The sequence below is a fragment of the Hakea prostrata genome, chromosome 6, assembly GCF_041222555.1.
Source record: "Hakea prostrata isolate BN-2017 chromosome 6, UWA_Hpros_2, whole genome shotgun sequence".
Classification (NCBI taxonomy): Eukaryota; Viridiplantae; Streptophyta; class Magnoliopsida; order Proteales; family Proteaceae; genus Hakea; species Hakea prostrata.
The window spans coordinates 38,390,179-38,411,806 of record NC_142605.1 but is presented as its reverse complement, the minus strand read 5'-3'; the positions used below and the strand labels follow the sequence as shown (position 1 = coordinate 38,411,806).

General features: G+C 40.4%; 1 protein-coding gene across 6 annotated transcripts in view; it reads left to right on the top strand.

The window, feature by feature from the left end:
• Positions 1-1,634: 1,634 nt before the first annotated feature.
• The window catches only part of LOC149013960 (putative inactive purple acid phosphatase 29), a 42,076-nt gene continuing 22,082 nt past the window's right edge, over positions 1,635-21,628 (top strand). For 2 of the 6 annotated variants that reach the window (XM_089158147.1, XM_089158146.1), the window contains exons 1-3: positions 1,635-2,107; positions 2,322-2,716; positions 12,187-12,637. In XM_089158147.1, coding sequence (XP_089014273.1) covers positions 1,777-2,107; positions 2,322-2,716; positions 12,187-12,637 — 1,177 coding nt within the window. In that variant the 5' untranslated portion in view covers positions 1,635-1,776. Of the gene's footprint in view, positions 2,108-2,321; positions 2,717-12,186; positions 12,638-17,852; positions 18,278-21,628 lie in introns of those variants that run through there. The other 4 variants (XM_089158148.1, XM_089158150.1, XM_089158145.1 and 1 more) reach the window with 4 other exon arrangements.

Below are 21,628 nucleotides of genomic sequence, written 5' to 3'. Positions count from 1 at the left end.
TCATTGCTATGAAAACATATAGGTTTTAAACTTTAATTAAACTCAAAGAAAAAAAAACATAAAATTTTTAAATTATATTTCAGAATACGTGTATTATTACTAGTTAAACTAAATAGTTGTTATAGTGATGAAACCTACACCTCTTAGTGAAAAGGTCGTGGACTAAAGAAGTTTGTTTACTTTTTCAACTCGGATTAAATCAAATAAACTATGTTTTGAAATTTTATGAAAACTCTTACTTTTTTTCTTCCATTTTTCCCCATCCCCGAATCTAAAAATCATATGTTTCACTTTAGATTCTTTCAAACAAATAATACAAAGAGTTATCTGGATGCTTATGCCTGTGCCCTGGTACATTTGTTAATGCTTCATGAAAAATGGTTGATGCCCGAGTGTTCTCCGTGGGTTAATAGTAAATACGAGACTATAACTCTATAGCCAGGTTAAAACATTTTGGTGAAATTTGCCTAGTCTGGTGAGTAGCGAATCGAAACATTCACTGAAAAGCGAGATTACTCAATATTACTGGAAATCGTTGAAAAATGGTCGAACCAATGAAATATTGATGAAAATTACCATCAAACCTGAGAAATGTTGTAGGAGAAGGCACTAGATCACCCACTTGACTCCCTCTTCGTGTTGGTGAGGTTCAAATCCAAGATGAACCATCAACCTTCTGCTGTGAAAAATAAACCTTTTGCTTTATGGTGATAGCCGAACTTCATAGAAGATGAAGATGAAGAAGATAAGTTACGTTTGGCATTTGAGCCACATACATGACTCTTGTTAAACAACATAATTGTAGTAAAAAGAAGAAGAAGAAAAAAAACCTAAACATAAGTACATGATTTGACTAGACCAATTGTTTATTTATTTCTTGAGCAAATTGCACTAGCATGTCAATGCAAGGTTAGTAGAGTGGTAAGATCCATACTTCTCAGTGGAGAGGTTATGAGTTCAACCCTAACGGATGACAAAGCACCATTTGAGGATGTAATCGAGGTGCACAAAAGCTGGCCCGGATGAACCTCAAATACAAATACAAATACAAAAAAAAAAAAAAAAAAAAAAAAAAAAAAAGAAAAGAAAGAAAAAAAGTTGCACTACACCCCACTTTATGTTTAAAAATGATAGAGACCTCAAAATTAGATTTTTATTGGATATATTTGTCAAATTTATCAATGAAAACAGTTAAATTAATGTTTATTTAAAAAAATATCCTTATAATAAACAGTATTTGACAGGTTTTTAGTAACAAATTGAACAAATATATACAATAAAAATCAATTTTGGGGTCTATATATTTTTTAAACATAAAGTAGAGTGTTATGCTTTAAGGCATCCTTATTAGGGTGACCGGCAATTGGCTTTTATTTTTTTAAATTTTAGTAAAACATCTTCAAATTTCATACTGATGTTTTGTTGGGAAATGTCAGGTTAAGATAATTTATATTTTGAATACTTTACACCCACTGACGTGTTTGTATATATGTAATGTATATTTGTTTTCATAGCTTGTCTATAATATCGCCATGACAAAAAAAAATATACGATAATAATACGATTTTTTTTGGGTCCACCAAAACGGAGGACAAGCTAGAGAGCATTGTTGATTACCAAAAAAAAAAAAAAAAAACCTAGAGAGCCTTGTTAAAGAGGAAAGGGAATGATGAATGAGCTTTAATCCCGGTCGCCAATTTCCGTCCCCAAAGGCGCCGAATTGTGTGAAACTTCAAAAATTTATTGTATTAGTAACTTATTTTTTGTGGAACGACAATGTTTTCCGGATCGAAATCTTCGTTGATTCCCCGCTCTTTGTTCTTCTTCACCTGGTTCTGCTTTGTTAATATCATTGACCCTGGCATTGGAAGGGTTAATGGGAAATCGAATTCTCTTTCGTCATCTTCCTTTCCTTCGCCTTTGCGATTCGGCCGGAAGGGAGAGTTCAAGATCCTACAGGTTGCCGACATGCACTACGCCGACGGGAAGAGCACCCCATGCGAGGACGTACTCCCTGAGCAGTTCTTCGGTTGTTCCGACCTCAACACCACGGCTTTCGTCGAGCGCATGATACGGGCCGAGAATCCCGATTTAATCGTCTTCACTGGTATTCAAAACTTACGATTTTTCATCCCTACCTCATCAAGCAAATTCTATGTGTACTCATCATTTTTTGATAATCTAATCCACAGTCAAGTAGTTATTTTCCTTACTTCACCGTGAGAATGGATAATACGTTGTATTTGTAAATCGTACACATTCTTGCGAGAAGAACAGGAACCTGAAAGACTTCTCTCTTTTTGTGTCTGTCTGTCTTGAAGGGGACAACATCTACGCCTCAGACACAACGGATGCAGCAAAATCTTTGGATGCCGCTTTTGCGCCTGCCATCTCGTCCAAAATCCCATGGGCGGCTGTGCTGGGGAACCATGACCAGGAATCCAATCTGTCGAGGGAAGGTGTGATGAAACACATTGTTGGCATGGAAGGCACCTTATCCCGTCTAAACCCCCCTTCGCTTGTTGTTGACGGCTTTGGGAACTACAACCTCGAGGTTTTGGGTGTTGAGGATTCCACTATGCGGAACAAGTCCGTTCTCAATCTATACTTTCTGGACAGCGGAGACTACTCCACGGTTCCTTCAAAAATCCCTGGCTATGGCTGGATTAAACCTTCCCAGCAGCTTTGGTTCCAGAGAATTTCTTCTCAGCTGCAGGTATTTCTTACACCTAACCCAAGCCAATTGGGTTTTTTTATTTTTATTTTTATTTTTATAATATAAATTATGAATAAAAGATTCATTAACCAAAGGAGAGAGGGGGAGGAGAGTCTACAAAGAGGAAACAAGGCCAAAGCCCTTACAAAGCCACAAAGGCCCTAAGCAAAGCAAAATACAAGGAATAGGAAGCTAAAAACCGAGGAGAAAGACAATCAAGGGTTTAGGATTCGTATTTTCCTTTTTTCTTTCTTAGAAGACTTGAATTCAACAATAAAGTCTTCATCAAAGCCATGGCGACCTTTGGTAGAGTGGCTGCTACTCTTTCGACTTCTAGAGAGTAGGAGAAGGGGCCTCCGATGCAAATGAGCCTCTAGCCTCAAGAGCTTCCATTGAGGAATCCTTATTGCGCAAAGAAGCGGTTGAGTTGTCTGCAAGTAGGGGGAGGCATCTCGTAGTCGGGGAGGGGGATGAGTGATTGGATGGGATAGGATAAAGGAGGAAGTGACAAGAGAGGGGTGGGTCGAGGGAGAGGAAGACAAGGGTTGAGATGGACTAGGAACGGGGGATAGGAGAAGAGACGGTCCAGAGAGGAAGGGGAAGTGGGCCAGGGCTTTGGAGATGAGGGGTGGGCTGGGGTTGGCCAAGAGTGCGAATGGGTGTGGGCCTAGGCACGGGATGAAGGGAGTGGGCCTCAGGCTCAGAATGAGAAGAGAAAGCAGGGGGTGCCTGCAAGAGAGGTATCAGATCCATATAAAGGCCTGGATCTACTAGGGAGGTGTAAGAAGGGAAATGGGAGGGTTACTCAAGAGGGAAGCGAAAGAAGAGGAAGGTGGGAAGCGGTCAGTGGAGGAGATGCAAGAGATCGGGAAAGGGGAGGCTGCAGGTTTTGGGGAAGAGAGGTAGAGGCAATGTTCGGGGTTGACGCAAGGGGAGAGGGCAAAAAAGAGGAACTAGGTGAGGGAGCTGACGAGGCAATTTGTGACAAAGGATAGGGGTTAGAGATGGCAAGGAGAGGCTTGCAGAAAGGGCAGCATTAGAGTAGGCAACGACATGAGTAAGGAGATCAACAACGATTGAGACGATTGGAGAGTCAAAGGTTAGGAGGCAAGAAGCAGCCGCTGGGGTGACCAAATCTGAAGTAGGAAGGAGCTAATGTTCAGCATCAGGTTCCAGAACAGCAAAGTGGTTTTGGCACATGCTAATTTTCCTAGCTGGAGCAACCAACGGGAACTTGGAAGGGGGAGGGCCGCTGGTGGTGACGAGAGATATTGTCCACCGACTACACCGTAGTGGTTGTGATTCTCAAGGGCTGGTTGACTGGGGGAACAAGAATAGGTATGATTGAAACAACATTGGAGGAAATTTTGGGGTTGGAGCAGCTTGAGTGGCCAAATACATTGTAGTCGAGTTCACAATCTCAGTTTTGAGGTCGGTTTCGACTAGCCTCGAAACTAAGATGGTACCAAAATTTCACAAATCTCAATAAAAACCTGGGAATTTTCCCATGTAGTTTTGACACTAGGTTGCGGGTTTTTTGGTCTAATTTCTTCCATACTACCTATTGAAAGCATAAAGAACACAATGACACATGAATTTCCCTAAAAAAAAAACCAATGAAGAGTTATCATTCAAGTGTTAGTATTTATGATAGATTTCGAGAAATTCAAAGTTTGTCAAATTAACAAATCGTATTGTGTACATTAAATGTTTGATACAAAATTATAAATATATTAACAAAAATAAAACTCCCAGGCTTAAGTTCCAAGCTGAGTGGCTGGATGGATCCATCCCTTAAGACAAATACTCTCCAGCAACTCTACCATATACCCCATAAGGACTATAATCATGGAGCAAGTAGCAAGCAAGGTTAAGGAAGACAAAGTAGTGATGGTTTTTTTTTAGTGAAAATGAGGTTGCAAGAAGCAAAAATGGCAAAAAGTGGGGGAAGTCCTCGAAGACTCGACTGGTGGTACTTGCAAGTTTTGTGCACAGATTTGATCGAGATTTTGTACTTGTGAATAGGGTTTCGTGGATTTAAACCAAAACCATGTCGAAATTTTGATTACAAGTGGAAACCTGGGAATAAAGTTTCGCCCAAAGGACTTTGTTTTGGCTTTGGAAAGAACCGAGATTTCGGTCATCTTGGTCGAACTTTGAACTATGCTTGCAGTGAAGGGAAAGAAGATGGACGTTTTCAAAGAGGAGAGGTTGGTCGAAGCCAAAACCATTTTGTTCCTTAATTTGAAGCGAGGAGGGTAACAAGGAGGAAGTGAAGACCTCCACACAAATTCTAGCAAATGTTAGACATTCTTGGTTGTAGGTGGTAGCATCCATCTGAAGTGGTTTTTTGATGAGAGTGGAGAAATGACAAAGGCAGTTTGAGTTCCAAAAATGTAATGGTAGGCCAAGGAGGAATATTTGGAGGGGGATGGCTTGTGATCAATTTTTTCTAGCTTCATGTCGGGAACCCATTGCTTGAATGTAAATCCGGTTATTCCCAACTTGCCAGGGAGCACCTTCCATGACTGGGAGCTTGGTTTCCTTGTTAGAGAAACAAACAACGAAGACACCATTTTTAAGCAAATAAGTCTCTCCAAGAGCTTTCATTCTTAGTGAGGATGCTTGAACAACTTTGAAGGGTGGATGAGGGTCTATGAAGTTTCCAATGAGGCATGGCTTCCACTTAGCAATACCATGGGCTAAGGATGTAATATATAGAGGGTGAACATTGTGGAGCCATCAGTGGAGGGTTGGATGAAGTGCAGGGAGAGGTCAAGGTTTGTGAAGGATGAAGGGGTTGAGGAGAACAAGGAGGACCAAGAGGGAGGGTCAGCTAGGAGAGAGATTATATGGGGGGAGAGCAGGAGGAGTAGGTGGGGAGGAGAGTGGGTCAATCATGCCTTCTTTCACTTTGCACACTGTTTATTGAACACAAATGCTCCCCCCAATCGAACTAGCAAGTGGGCCTCCCAGGATGGCTCCAAGAAGCCTCCATAGGCTGGCCGAAACCCACATGAGGGGTATTTTAGCCCTCAATCAACTCCTAATTTTTATTTACCATTTATTTCAGAAGTTTAGTAATTAAGTTTGAGTTGTTTTGGGTTTGTTAGAGTTTTTTATTATGAGTCGAAGTTATCTGGTCTGTCAAGTTGTTTTGAAGAGTCCTAGATAAGGTTCCTTGTCAAAAGAGGATCCTATCTGTTAGGAGTTTGTTTTATTTTTTTAAGAGTCCAATTCAAGTTGTAAGTGGATCCTTAACTGTCAAGGAGTCCAGGTTGAGTCTGAGTCTTTATTTCCCAGGCTATAATTAGCTTTTCTTTGTAATCAATTTTCAGTTTTTGAATTGAATTGTTGAGTAAGGACCAGGATCTCCTTCATTGGGTGGGCCTTGGTTGAGAGCTTTGAGTTCAGAATATCTGCTTCTTCTTCAACTACAGCAGCTTCAAGAGATCATCAAGCCATTTCTGTGCACAGAACAGCTTTCCAGCACCTTCCCAAGTATGTTACAAGCTTCCTCCCCCCTCCCCCTTGCTCATGCAGGAAACCCTTCCCCTGCAATTGTAGCCTTCCCAGCCCCTTCTCCTTATTGTTAGGACCTAGAATCATCCTAACCCCTCGGAAGTCATTCCTCATCCTTCCCTTTAGTTTTTTGCTACTCCAGCCCCTTCCCCTGAAGCCTAGAAGCCTTCCCCTTGCTTCCTTCTTCCCCATGGTTCCAAATCCTAACCCCCTTCAGGACTCATTGTTTCCCAGCCCCAAACTCCACCTTCTCACCCTCATTAGAATCTGATAAATACCTGCTAATACCTCTGAAATTTAATACAAAAATGCAAGAAATTGACTAGCATAAGCTGGTTTTAATGGTGCCAGTCACCCCCCACACCTCACGGTGTTCCCTCAGCCGATGGCTGCTCAAGACTCACTCATAAACATCCGATGATCTCTCCACTCTATTTTCCCTCTATTTATTACCCCAACTAACCCTAATTCTCTCTCTCTCTCCTCCACATGGCCTCATCTTAGGGTCCTAACACTACCGGCCCCTCGAAAATCACCTTGTCCTCAAGGTGATGGAAAATTTGAGGTTGAGTCTCTACATGTGTGCTAGCCATCCCTCGTGAGTTGTGTAAGTGCCGAAACAAAATTACCCCCAAAAAACACCATCAATCCGATGGCGATGGATTTGCTGATGCTTTGTTCGATTGCCGAATTTAGAGGATTATCAAAAGCACCATCCTTCGTGCAGAGTTTCATCAATTTCCAGTTGCAAGGAAGTGAAACAGAACGCTAAGGAGTAGTTGGAGAAGCGGAGATCAAAAAAGCTACGGATGAAATCGAAGCTACTATGAGACACTTCACTGATTAAGATTCGCAGCTGTAGCTTTGCACCATTGGCGGTGAATTGGAGGATTATCAACCACACCTCCAAAGTTTTCGAAATTAGACCCGCTGTGGGAGAGAAAGTCGAAAGGTTTTGGTCCAAAAGTGCCTTCTGTGGATCTTAGCACAGTGAAAGACTGCATTGTTGAGGATCGCAATCCTGCTTTGTGGAAATTTTTGTCGCCGGCAACAAAATAAGCACCCCCACAAACACTGCCCCCCATTCTCGCAGCCTGTGAGGTTGAAGACGGTAAATTTTTTTTTTGGTTCAGTCAGACCCTGGTTCGGTAAGTGCTTGGTTCGGGCTGGTTTGGGTTTGGTTTGTTGATTTTCTGAGAGTATTTAGGTCTAAAATGGTAATGAGAGGCAATGGGTTTTGGTGTATCGAATTGGGCCAGGCCCATAATAGACGTTTTAACTGGGTGGGGTCCAAATAGTGAAACCCATTGGTTGGAAAGATTGGCTGGGTATGGGATAGTTTAAATGGGCTGGGCTTATAGGTAATAGAATGGGTTGGGCCCATAGTGTTGCTTGTAGATAGGTTAAGCCTAACCACTTGAAATCATGGGCTAAGGATGTTGGGTTAATGCAATTGGATGGGCTTGGGTTTAATGAAATAGGTTGGGCCCAAGGTGGTTTCTTTGGGGGTCTAGCGGTCCAATCTTTGGATTGGGTTTGTTTGGGTCTTGTGTATGAGATGAAACTTACCTGAATGCAGCCCAAATAACACAAGCCTTGGCCTATAGGGTTTGGACCAAACCCATGAACCGGTTCGATTTGAACCAAACCGACCCTAGAAACCCTCCAACTCCACCATCGTCTTCTCCAATATTTGCAAATAGCATTTTCATCCGCCGTCTGCAGCTTTCCAACGATCTTCTACTTCGATTCAGCGGCATCTCTCTCTTCCATAACTCTAATACGGTAGGCAGCGATTCCCGAACTTGTCCCTCTCTTCTCCTCTCTTCTCCAAGTATCGTACGGGATCCTTGTAGTAGTCGATCGCTCTCTTCCGGCAGTTTCACTCAGCGTTTTTTTCGTTGGATTTTCTTGGTCTCCCATTTCCACCACTGTATTAGCACCCATCATTTCTTCTTGGTTGTTGTCCAGAATCACATTGAACTCTGTCGTGTGGGCATCGAACTTAGTTTGCAGGGCTTCTCTGAAAGTCGCCCAATCAAATACCGGCCAAGACCTTGCGTAAACCCAATCCAATGCGACCACTTCCAAATGCTGGAGAGCTATGCCCAATCATTGGTCATCATCAATGTGGTGTTCCCAGCATAACAAGAAGATCTGCAATAGCCAACTCTGCACATCCTCTTCGCCTGAAAACATGGGCAATACCATCGCTTCTTTCCCTGGAATCAAACTGCTCTAATGCCAGTTGATAAATACCTGTTAATACCTCTGAAATTTAATACAAAAATGCAAGAAATTGACAAGCATAAGCTGGTTTTAATGGTGCCAGTCACCCCCCACACCTCACGGTGTTCCCTCAGCCTACGGCTTCTCAAGACTCACTCATAAACATTTGATGATCTCTCCACTCTATTGTCCCTCTATTTATTACCCCAACTAACCCTAATTCTCTCTCTCTCCTTCACATGGCCTCATCCTAGGGTCCTAACAAAATCACAGAAGACCCTTTTACCTAGTCCTAACCTTTGTTTCCCCTAAACAGCCCTGGTTCTGGATTTTTCAAAAACTTGCAATTCATCTTCTTTGTGGAGTAAATCTGCAGAATTTCAGAAATTGCAGAATTTTCTCAAACAATCCTACACCTCTAAACTGTTTTTGGACTACAAAATAACAACTGCAGAAGTTCTAATCTGCAGAACCAGCAGCCTATTCCCCAATACCCTAACCCTAACCAAAACTTTCACCCAGTCCTACTTGATCTAGGATTTGAATTTTCAAGTCTGAAATTTAACTTCTTTATACATTCATTCAGATCTGAAACTTCAATTTCAATATACCTGAGCAGTATTGAAATCCTACAAAACCCTCTACTGTTGCTGGAAACTCCTGTGTTAAACCCTAAGTATAGGGAATTACCTATCTACCCTTTAGCCCTAGACCTGGTTTACATTGATTACCCTTGGAGCAGAGTCGAGTGGTACATGATTTCTATCTTCCAATGATACGTGTTTCTTCCATTGTAGATGTTGATGAAAGTCTTGAGTTGAGCAGCCATGTAGTCCTATTTTCTTGTGGTCAGTGTGAATAATAGACTTTGTAATTGCTACTGTGTACGGAAGGGCAGTTGTCTTCTTTTTGTTACAGTTAGAGTTATATTTAAGCTCAGGTGTCTTGAATAAAGGCATGATTAGTTTCCGTTCTCTTGAATTTCTTTTACTATTCGATTTCATTACCCAAAAAAACAGAGAGAATTTCTTTTGCTATCTTATTTTTATCTTCTATGTGCGTAGCTTGGGGTTGTAAGGAAAAGGGTATTCAAATTTCCTATTTGAGGGACTTGATTTCAGAACATGCTAGTTTGGTATCAGCACATGAAGATACTATGGTTGACGGAATGAGAATGTCCCAAATGGATGATCAGGTTCGGACACTTCAAGCTGTTCACGAGCAGCTGACCACAACTTGTGAAAAGCATCGTGCTATGCTAGAACAAGTTTCGGCGTGGTTGAACGTATTCGAATTTGAAGAGGGTGATTGTCACTCTCGCAACAAAGTCCCTGGTAGCTGTAGGCATCAGTAAGCAACAGACAGTCCATAGGAACAAATGATGGCATCTGAATGTGATCCATGCAACTTTAGTTTGCAACTAAACAGTTGGATTCCAAAGGCTAAGCATTACTTCATGTATCACCATGTACCCATTGAGCAGTGGCTAATAGTGGCTGCTTTAAACATGGAGGGAGATGCGTTGAATGGTATTGATGGTACATAAAATTCAAACCAGATGCAACTAAAGAAAATTTCATGGAAGCTCCAGATTCTCACTTTTGGATTTGCTTGTAGTGACAACTATATAGGTCGTCTGTCAAAGCTTCATTAAGTCTCCACGGTCTTGGAATATTAGAAGGAATAACTCTATCTAACAAGGTTAAAGGACACTAAAGCCTTCAATTTAGCTATGCTCCTAGAGGAAGAAGAGGAGATTGGTGTCTGAGTGTTGCAACCAAATGTGCTCTTGCGGTCTTAACCAGCCACTACTCCAAATCAATCCGTTGGCACAACACCAATCATCTAGTGATTCATCTGTGTTGAAGCTCGTGAATGGAGATAGAAAGGTTCATGCTATCATTGTGATGAAAGTGCACCCCCAACCATTGATGCAAAACTCAAAAGCTCTTTTAGGTGGAAGAGTTGATTGAAAATGATTAGGAAGATTTGGATAAATGATGTTGAGCCTACCAATGAAAACCAGTTGATTGACATAATAGAGGTAGTGCCTGAGATATCTTCAGTTCTTTACATGCTGTTGTTGGGTTGCAAGCACCATAAGCTGGCCTCCCCACCATTGTCAACTAGCTATCTTGTAGATGGTAGGTCCACTAATAATTTCATAGATCCCATGATTATTCAAAAGGCTCAAGTTCCTATTCAATTAGATTATGTTTTTGAGGTAATGGTGGCTAATGGAGAGAAGGGTCAGTGCAGAGATCATTGGCTTCGAGCTATAGTTGTCAAAGCGGCAAAGCGACAAAAGTGATTAGGGTTTTGTCTAGGCGATTAGGCGACAATAAAGTGACTAAAGCGGTTGGGTCAAAATTTTTAATACAACTACTTTTTATAATAAGCTAAACAAATATTCAACAATATTATTCATATATAGTTTAGTGAAGTTATTTTACAAATGATTTTTAACATGAGTTTTATCTTAAATATACATGAATAATATTCGAATTGGAATCAAAATTGATGTATCCATTTTCCCCCCTTTTTTTACCAAACAGTGACGATATGATAAATTAATAGATCTCATTATTCCGATTTCCAAGTCATTGTTTATTTAATGATTCATTGATTATTGATGCTGAATATGGCTTATGCTTCATATTCTGTTGCTGATAGACACTTTGGGCCTCGGAGTTCATTTGCAAATTGGGCCTTGATTTCAAAATGACTCACCTATTTAAATATATATGGCTTTGTAGAATAAATTATATTTAAAAAAAAGTAAGAAAAAATAATATGTAAAAATTACAAAATGTAAAAAAAGCGGTTGCTTTAGCGTCTAGGCAGCAATAAGGCGCACAAGGCTGGTGCAGCCCCTAGGCAAAAAAGCGGAAAAAAATAGGCTGTCAAATAAGCGGTAAAAAATTAGGTGACTTAAAAACTGCTTTGCCGCCTAGGCACGCCTAAGCGGACGCTTTGACAACTATGCTTCAAGCACAAGGTGTCCCAATAAAAGCTGATTTTTATATGTTGTGTCTTGGTGATGTCACTAGGATTGACAGCCATACAGCCCTTATCATTTTGGGCCCAAATTCAGCCCACATGTGATACCAAGAGCTGGCCGAATTACCCTAGGGGTATTTGGTCATTCCCCGACCCCCTTTGGACTCCAATGTACTTCAAAGGATTCCAGAATAATTTTTGGAGTAAGGATCTACTCTTTATTTTTCGTCTAGTTAGTTGGTTAAGAGTCTCAGTTTGGTTAGGAGTCCCTATTAAAGAAGGGATCTCCCTAGTTGAACTCCACCTTCTAGAAGGAGTCTAGATCTATATTTTTGTTTTGAGTTCGAATCCTCGGTTAACAAGTTATTGAAGAGTCTTTCTGAGTAGGAGTCCTAGTGGAATCCTATTTTCAAATAGGATTTCTTCTGGAAGTTGGTTACTTATTTTTGCATGTTATTTTTAATTAGGAGATCTCTGGAAGACCTTTCTAATCTGTTTTATTAAGCTGTTGAGTTGTAAAGAATCCCAATCCAAAGTGGATTCCATAGGGGTGAGTTGCTTCACCAAAGGCCAAGTTGGTTTATCGTTGGGAGGTGAAGTCGTGAGGTTGAAGAAGGATTTCCTAAATTAGTAGCAAGGAACAATCTGTATCCTCTGATAGAAATTCTTTTTAGATATTTATTTATTTATCAATTATCAATATTTTCTTTTCCCTGCAGAAAACATACATGAGAAAACCAGTTGCCCAGAAAACACCTGCACCCGGGCTTGCATATTTCCACATTCCATTGCCAGAATATTCAAATTTTGACTCTACAAACTTCACCGGTGTGAAACAGGAAGGAATTAGTTCCGCTTCAGTAAACTCTGGATTCTTCGCAACCATGGTAGAATCAGGAGATGTCAAGGCAGTATTCACAGGCCATGATCACATCAATGACTTCTGTGGGGAGCTAATTGGTATACAACTGTGTTATGCTGGAGGATTTGGATACCATGCATATGGAAAGGCTGGCTGGCCAAGAAGAGCGAGGATGGTCTTAGCGACTCTGGAAAGAATGGATGGTGGAGGTTGGGGAGGGGTGAAGTCTATCAAAACATGGAAACGACTTGATGACCAACACCTTAGCACGATAGATGCTCAAATTCTCTGGAGTAAGAGCTCTTCTGGTAAGCTTATGATAAGTGAGCTTTGCATTCTTTTACAAGGGTACTTGTGTTTGCCTTGAACTCTCTGGTCGTGTAACTAACAATTGTTAAAACACACAGAAAGAGGGGGAATATCAAGGTCACAACGGGTTTGATCTTCTCTAATATAATAAGACACATGTACCCTTCACCACATCTTGTATATACAGTCAGCGGTAGGGGCAGGTTGCATTTTTAAATTCTCATATTTACTTCTACAACTCCCTCTCCTTCCCCACCTCTCCCCTGATTTTCAATATTTTTCTGCCATGAGGCTGTGCAGAACTCGTTCACTTCCAACTCATCTCCGTTACATTTGAAGCAATACTCTTCTCCTTCCCCGAATCTTCTTATTTTGAGCTCTATAGTATGGTATACACAATCCCAACTTCTTTAATTTCCATCCCTTGCCTGTCACAAGACTTGGATTCAATGTTTCTTGACTTTGGCAGCATTTCCAATGACAAGGGCATTAGGTGCAAAAGGAATGTAGTGGTAGTTTCCTGAATCTGTCTCCTTGTTTCTATCTCGATCACTGTCTCTTGAGTTTCATGGTTATCATCAACCTCTGCAAACTTGATCTACTTCAGTGAAATAATTGACATTTAAAATTAAGAAATATTGAAATTTCAAGTTTGGATTCAATTATCAAGGCTTAGGATTCCAATGTTTTTTTCCCCCTTTTCTTTCCTCCTTGATGACAACAAGAAATGCATTAAGACATTGAGAAAAATTGTTAGAACCTGTACTAACCAGGCCCCAGCCTTTGTTGTTCAGTCAAGATAAGACCTGCTCTTAATGGCCTAACAAACAGTGGATCATGGCAGAGCTAAACGTGCTGTAAAGATGAACATATATAAATAGCAAACGGGGAGCCACTGATAATGCCATGGCTTAGATGGGGTTGGGAATAGATGTTCCAAGTCTAGGCAGTCGGACTCTAACACATTTTACAGCAAGGTCAAGCCATGTGGCCTGCTGTATGCCCTGATATAATGTCAGAACCAACTCTTCAATATAGCATGGGGATGATGCGCGTCCTCTTTTTTGTCTGGCCATTATGAACAAACCAACAAAAACCACGTGCATTGGTCGGAAGCCAACTCCCTCACGTGCCCTGCAATACACAATGTTGTATTAGGGTAGGTTGCCCAATCAATAGAAGAAATGAAAGAGACACAAGTGACGAGCACAGGGATTGGGGAGATGCTATCAGTGTGTTGCAACAGCTTAACAAAAGTCACAGATTTATTAGAAAACAAATGTCGATCCCTAAACTGCCATATTGAATAGCATGTGGTCATGATGTGTACAAACATCCAGTTAGGTGTTTTTGTGTGCCAATGGAAGGACTTGCATATTTTAATGCATGAGTCTAAGACGGAAGAGCAGCCCATTAAAAAGGGTTGGAACCCAACTGGACTGGTAAACATAATACGATAAATCCTAGGGCTGCTAAAGAAGAGATGGTAAACAGTCTCAATATTCAAATTGCTTAAAATACACTTAGAGTCAATGGACTGTTATCTTGTCACTACAGATTTCACTGTTAGTCCATTATTTATAAGTCGCCAAAACAAGATCATATGGCGAGGCAAACCCTTAAATCTCCAGAATAAGGACCACCATAGCTTGACAGTAGGTTTACTAGGAGATGAATGCGATAATGAACTTGCTGCTAATTTAGTAGAGAAAGTACCTTGGGGACCAGGGTTAAAAATACCACGAGACCTCGTTGGATGGTTGCAAGGTTATGGTACATATTTGTTGCACAAAATTAGTTGGTAGTAAGGATTCCAGGAGGCTAACATTCCATTGAGACTCAGTCACAGATTCGGAAACTAAAGATAAGACAGTCTAACAAATAAAAATTTGAAGGGATGCAATTGCCTCTAATATTTTCTACCTGAGGGTCAAACCAAAAATAGGTTGAATGGCCACTTCCAGTCTTTCGGGTAACCAGTAGGTTCAACTTGGATGAAACCGACGATTAACTGCTCCAGATACAGAAGCCACATTTTCATTGAATTGAGGGGTAAAAGAAGGAAGAATTTGGAAAATATTTACCCCTGATAATCCTTGCCTAGAGCGAGTGAGGCTCAGTAATCAAACGCCAAGCTTGTTTTAGGTGTAATGCTTTGTTATGGCTTGTGGCTTTCCTGAAGCCTGGCCCTTCTTCTCAAGCATACATGCAAGCTTTATCCCAACTAATGAGGGTGGGGTTTGAGGATTTATCTATATTGCCATTCCAGAACCAACATGCAATAGAGTCTAGTTTGTTACATACCTGGATGGGTATGTAAAACAATGCGTGTAATAAGTCAAGAGTGGAAGATAAGACTGATTTAATTAGCAGCCTCCTTTTGGTTTACTTGATAGGTTTGAGAGTAGATCAAGTGTTGACTGGACGGTTTTAATTTTCATTTGTGGCTTTGCAAAAGATGAATGCATCATCTACAAAAAAGAGGTGAGGAACCTTTGGTCCGTTGTGCGCTACCTTGATTCCATGGGAAGCATCCATGTCACAATAGAGATGAAGAATGCGTGAGAGGACTTCCGTTACTAAAAGAAACAAGTGCGGGCTAAGGGGGCGCTCTTAGTGAAGGCTGTGGGAGGCTGTAAAAAAAAACCAAATGGGGACCTTTTCCAACTTAATCAAAAAAGACAAGGAGGAAACTAATGCCATATTAAAACAACCCAATCGGAGGAGAAACCAAGGAATTTAAAGATATTAAACAAACAACTCCATTCCACCCAATCATAAGCTTTAGAAAGGTTCAATTTAATTGCCAAGAACCCTCGACGCCTAGAGCGTTTATGTTGTAAAAAATGGTAAACTTCATGAGCAATTGCAACATTATCGGCCATTTGTCTTCAAGGAATAAAAACCCCTTGTAGGGGAGAGATAAACCGACTAAGAAAAGGTTTTAAACTGTTTGCAAGAATTTTTTACTAAAAGCTTGTAAGAGACGTTACAAAGGCTTAAAAGCAGGCCATGACATAGTACGGATCAAGTTATCCATATAATCCCTCATTGCCCTTCTATAGGTAGTATTATCAACATTAAATAGATATCTTACCCTAGGAAATGTGTTGTACGGCCATGGACTGTAACCCGGTCATGGAAATGGCATATGTGGTTGTGCTAGTCGTATGGATATCCAAAGATGGAGTCCACAAATGATGCACCTCATCCATCTTCATGCCCATATGTTGACTTGCTATTGGAATCATCAGATGAACCACCATATATTCCACCATATCCATATCCATTATCCCCGTATGGTACAATCCTTGGAATTTTGAAAATTTTACTGAAATTTTGGCAAAATTTTTCATACTAGAATATTGGCCATGGTTGCATTTCACCGAGTACCAGAATGGTGTGAAATTTCATACTGTGATTATAATTACTAAGATAAAGAGAGATCCTTTTGCTGCAGTTGATGGATTTTGGGTTGGATATCAAAACCCTAGGCATTGTTGCTAACCTTAGAATTTTTTCCTTTCACAACCTTCCAGATGACACGGCATTCTCTAGAAGGGGATAACCCTAGCAATAGCATGTTCAATCGAGATGAGCAGATAGCCCATCACCAAGCAATCATCAGTGTCCTATTTTATTCTGAGCAGAACCAGCAGTTTTAGGCTTCATGGAGGTGCCATGAAGATGGTCAAAAGGACCCTGTGAACCAACAACAAGAGTATAAGACTGAGATCACATCAAATAATTTGTCTCATGAAGCTTGACGGAGTTGATCCATAAGAAGGGAAAACCACACTCATGTGTTGCAGGTGCCTCCTCAAATGCAGAAGAACCAAAACTGGTTGACATGGTTGCTTGTCCGGAAATTATGAGACATAAACCACCACAAACCTTCGTTAATGAAGGATTTAATCCATACACCGGTATAAAGATCCCTTGGCAGGAGTAGAAGTGCTTATGACCAAGGGGGAAAAATGCGAAAACCTCAGCAGACAAGAATCTGCTAGTAGGCAAAATGATTAGGGACTGCAAGAAGAGCCTAGAGAAGACAGCGAAAGGGAGGCAAAAGGGAAAGGATCTCGCTGAAGGCCGGCAGAAGTGGTGGTGGAGTGGTAGCGGTGAAAAAAGAGACAAAGGAGGGGTGCTGGTGGTGGTAGAGTGTTATAGCAATAGATGGTGGAGGTTGGTGGGGGTGTTTGATCCTTGAGCGTCCTCGTTATCGAATCCTACAATGGTCAACTTCGATACCATGCAGAATATTTGGGGATCTGGCATGTTTCTATGTGACATAACCAGGCTTTGTTTATAGTCAGAAATGAATACAAGGGAAACAGTGACATCCATGTGGGATATTACATAAAAAATATCCTGTGGATATATCTACCCTTATACATGAATTATGACACATTTGGCTGTGAACATATTGATCCATCGAATCCCGCTGCATCAGCATCTTAACCCCCTCATTAATGCATTTCCTTGTACGGATCCTGGGTTGTGGTTTTCTTGTGATTTCTGGGGCAAAATCTTCGTCGTAAGTGGGTGAGTTTGGACAATAGGAAAATTAGGAAGGGGCAAGCCAGCTTAGGATGGACCATGTGGAATAGGGCATATGTGCTAATTAGAACCAATAACCACCCTTTTAGTGCCTGCAAAAATCTGCACGAGCATCTGTGTCCTTGCATACTGATATGAGATGGTCAAGCGATAGCTTAAGTTGTCTGCTAGCTCAGCTGGCAGCCTGGCAGGGAGTTGTGTTGGATGGCTAGTGAAGTCCATGGTTCAAATCCAATTTTATCCCTTGTACAGTTTGTGTTTATCAACTCCAAGCCCTATGGTTATGATGTGCAAGCTGTCCTTGGACGTAACAAAATCGATTCTAAATAACAATAAGAGATTGCACAAGTTCATTTTTTTTTGACTGACCAAATAATTCCAGTGGGCCAGTTTCGGTGCTGTTGAGCTGACTGGATTGCTTGGTGTCTGTGGGCCACTGTGTATTTATGTTAAACTGGTGCATATATGTTAGCTTATCCAAAGGCAAAGCCAACAGTTATGGGTCTTACAACAATTCTCTTGCAATACCTTTGTATTTTTCTTTTGTATATTTGTGTCCCCCGACCTTCACCCATGCATATAGCGAGCATTCGCCCTGTATGATGTTGCGTTCTTGTTTTTCTTTATATTCATATGCTTGCTTTTATTGAGTAGGTAGACGTAGAAAAGGAAGTTCCAATGGCATTTAAAAGGCAGGCCTAGGCGAAGTATAAATATTCTCTACAAGTAGCAGACAACAAGGTAGCAGTGAAAAGTGAGGTTTGAGATATTTATTAGGTTGGTTTTGTTGCACCTTGCTGGTCACTATTTTGATTGATAGTGATGTGTGTAATGAATAAACTTTTTTATATGCACTGAATGTGGTTTACCAGGAATTAACTAAATGTCTATTCAAGAAGCCAAGGATATAAACATGATTGATAATTCTATATGCACCTTGACTTACCATGCTGGAAGGTTTTGTTAGAACTCTGTGTTTTGTGATACAAAATAAATAAATAAAAAATGTTTATTACCTGTCTACTGAAGTGGTATTTCTTTGCTAGTACAAAGAGGTTAACTTGGCGTGAGCTGAAGGTTCCCCCTTTTTTTTTTTTTTGGGGGGTGGGGGGGGGGGGGGGGGGGTGGGTGTAGGGTTGGTGGATGCTAATGGATTAAAACATCTTATAATGATGTTAATGTAAATTTCCCTCATTCCCATGGTTGATGTATATTTACTCAGAAATCCCCTACTCAGCTTAACTTCTGCTTTGACAGGTTCTAGGAGGTGTAAATGTGTCTAGACCACTGTGACCTTTACTTGTTTTCAACTCTTTGAATGAAATTTGTAGGAAATTGTAAAAAATGGGTTTCCATTTCCCCCCTTCTTTTGTAAGCTTTTCTGGGCTCGACTGATATAGCTCACTCAAAATCTAAGATTTCAAGGCCGTGCTTTTGCTTGTCATTCGGTCTGACAGAGTATGCATTGCACTGCTTTCAGCTCCTCTGCTTGCTGTTTCTGCTCTCATGTTTTCCCTTGGTACTGTTATAATCATAAAGGAGAATTTAAGTCTCAATTCCTCCTCCATACTGGTCAGACACTCCATTTTCTCTCTCTCCTGAATGAAGCTAAATCATCTTGATATTGGATTTCTCTGAACAATGGTGTTAACCCTTTACCTGTGTCTTGGGTCAGTGATAACAGAGATCCTTCTCATAATCCATATATTTAGTGTTACAGAATTAAAATTAAAATAACTAGAAATAATATAGAATTTTGAACTAAGAGAGAAGTGCTGGAGGAGTGAATGAAGAGTTGTGCAAGATGCAGCTCTCCCTGTCTGCAGTTTATTAATTTATTGAAAAGTTTCCGGATTAGAGAGATCTTCAAATATTACTGTCCTAAAATTGATTTGTTTAGTTCCCAAGTAACAATAAGTAAAGGTAACAGTTGTCCCTAAGTATTACTTGCTAGTCAAGCTACATAAAAAATGGAAAGTAATATTGTAATCTAATAATATAAAATCTAATCCAATCTATGTTGGACCACACATAATGTGGTTACCACTGAAGTGGTAAATCATGCATATCATAACACTCCCTCTCAAGTTGGAGCATACATATCAAAAGCTCCAGCTTGGAATAACAGGAACATATTAAAAATTTCATCAATCTTGAGCACAAGCCAACACCGATGAACATTGAGAAAACTTCACCAGAAGATAATCAACAGCAATTTTAAAAAAACAATCATTATGGCAAATGAATCATCAACAACGAAAATGTGCAGCTCTGATGTTCGCATAAGTAGGTAAAAACTGCAGGTCCAATGTTGCATATAAGCTCTTCATAAGAAGGTAAATAGTTAAAAGTATGGGTAGGTAAAGGATAATATAGGTTACTACGGATCAGGTTGGTAGGTAAAAGGCAATATGGGTAACTGCAGACCAAGTAGGTAGACAAATGGCAATATGGGTTGCTGAGGACTGTTAGGAAAGGGCAATTTGGGAAATGACAGATCCATCGAGAGTTAGTGCCTTGCACTAACTCTCGATAGGAAAAAGAGGCGGTAGTCAAGAGTTTTATACCAATCGAAATTGGTTGATGCTTTCCTATATAGAATAGACTTGTAAATTAGCCTATAAATAGTGAAGTTATTTTGAAGAGTGCTCATAAGTTCAATCTGAGCCTCCACAACTCAATCGTGGCTTCCATCTTCTCTTCTCCCTCATTCTTCACCTTATTCTTTCTCAAATTAACATGGTATCAGGGCTAACAGTTGATTCTATAGAAGGGAAAGAAATTGTACTTGGTGTGAGAGTCGTTTCTAGAAATTAAAGGGATGCAACACCGTACGCTGCACTTGTTGGTGATTTTTATCTGAAGATTGATGCAGCTTCTTATGTTGACCATTACTTTGGTGATTGGTATTGAAGATCGGTGCAAGAGAATGCCCAGCTTTGGTGTCAGATCTGCATTTTTTCAGGTACGAATAAACTGCGTTTGATCTTAGATATTTTTCGTTTTGTGATTTGGGGCTGAGGAAGAGTGTTTGTAGTCCTCCTCACTCTCGATCTGTTTAGAGTTGAGAGAATAACCATTCTTTGGAGAAGAAGCAGCCGCCGGAGTAGTCGCTGGTGCTTTGATTTTTCGCTTACGACGCTGTTTTAGATCAGAGAGAGAGAGAGTGAGAGAGAAAGAGAAGAGTGACTTGCGACACTGCTTTAGATCGAAACTATGCTTGTGATTTTTCGTTTCCAATTGTTGCTTTAGATCATAAAGAGAGAGTGAGAGAGAGAGAGAGAGTCTTCGAGAAAGAGAAGGGTAACCTGCCGTGAGCAAGTTCTCAAGTTCGATTGGTATTGGTATTGGTATTTTTTGGTTCGGTTGGTTCAAGTGGTCCAGGTGGTCCAAGTTCGATTGGTATTGGTTTATTTATAGTTATGAGATTAATCTGATTCTGGGATTAATCTGGGAATAATTTTGATTCTGGAATTTATTCTAATTCTGATTTCTGATTTCTGATTGCTGGGATTTGATTTTAATTGTGTTGGATATGGGAGAAACTTCAAGTAAAAATACCATGACTGAAATTATTTCTTCATCCTCTCATCAGTTAACTGAGAAGAAATTGGAGGGTGTATCAAATTTCCACCAATGGAGGGCTATAGTTAAAATTGTTCTTACTGGACGGGGACAAATAGATCATTTGACTAAGACTGTACCTAAAGATGATGATACTTGGGCAATTGTTGATGCATGAATACTTGGGCAGATGTTTAATTCCTTGGCCGATAATATTATATATTTGGTTACTCACTTACAAACTGTGAAGGAATTATGGGAATATTTGAATGTGTTGTATTCTGGTCAGAATAATCTGGCTAGAATCTACGAATTGTCTCAGGAATTTTATCGAGTAGATAGGAAAGGTAGAGATATTACCCAATATTTTGCAGATTTTAAAAGAATGTATGAAGAACTAAACTCTATTCTACCTATCTCCTCTGATATAAAAAATATGCAAAATCAAAGAGAGCAATTAGCTGTTATGGGTTTCTTGGGAGGTCTTGGAAAGGAGTTTGAGGCAGTTAGAGCACAGATTCTTGGTAGTGATCAAGTACCTACGTTAGCTGACACATTTTCAAGAGTTCTTCGTGTTGCAAGGGAGAGTACCAATAACTCTACAAAAAATTCAGCTTTGGCAACAGTTTCTCGAGGCACTTCTGGAGGACATGCCCCTGGTGGACAGAATATAGGACGAACTCGAGGAAATAATACTGGAAAATATCCAGGTTCACACAACTCTATTGACAGTACAGGACAAGTTAAGACTTGTCATCATTGTGGTCGTCCAGGACATATTCAACGATATTGTTGGAAGCTTCATGGGAAGCCCCCACACATGGCGAATGCAATCATCACCTCTGAATCAGCATCCCCAACTACTA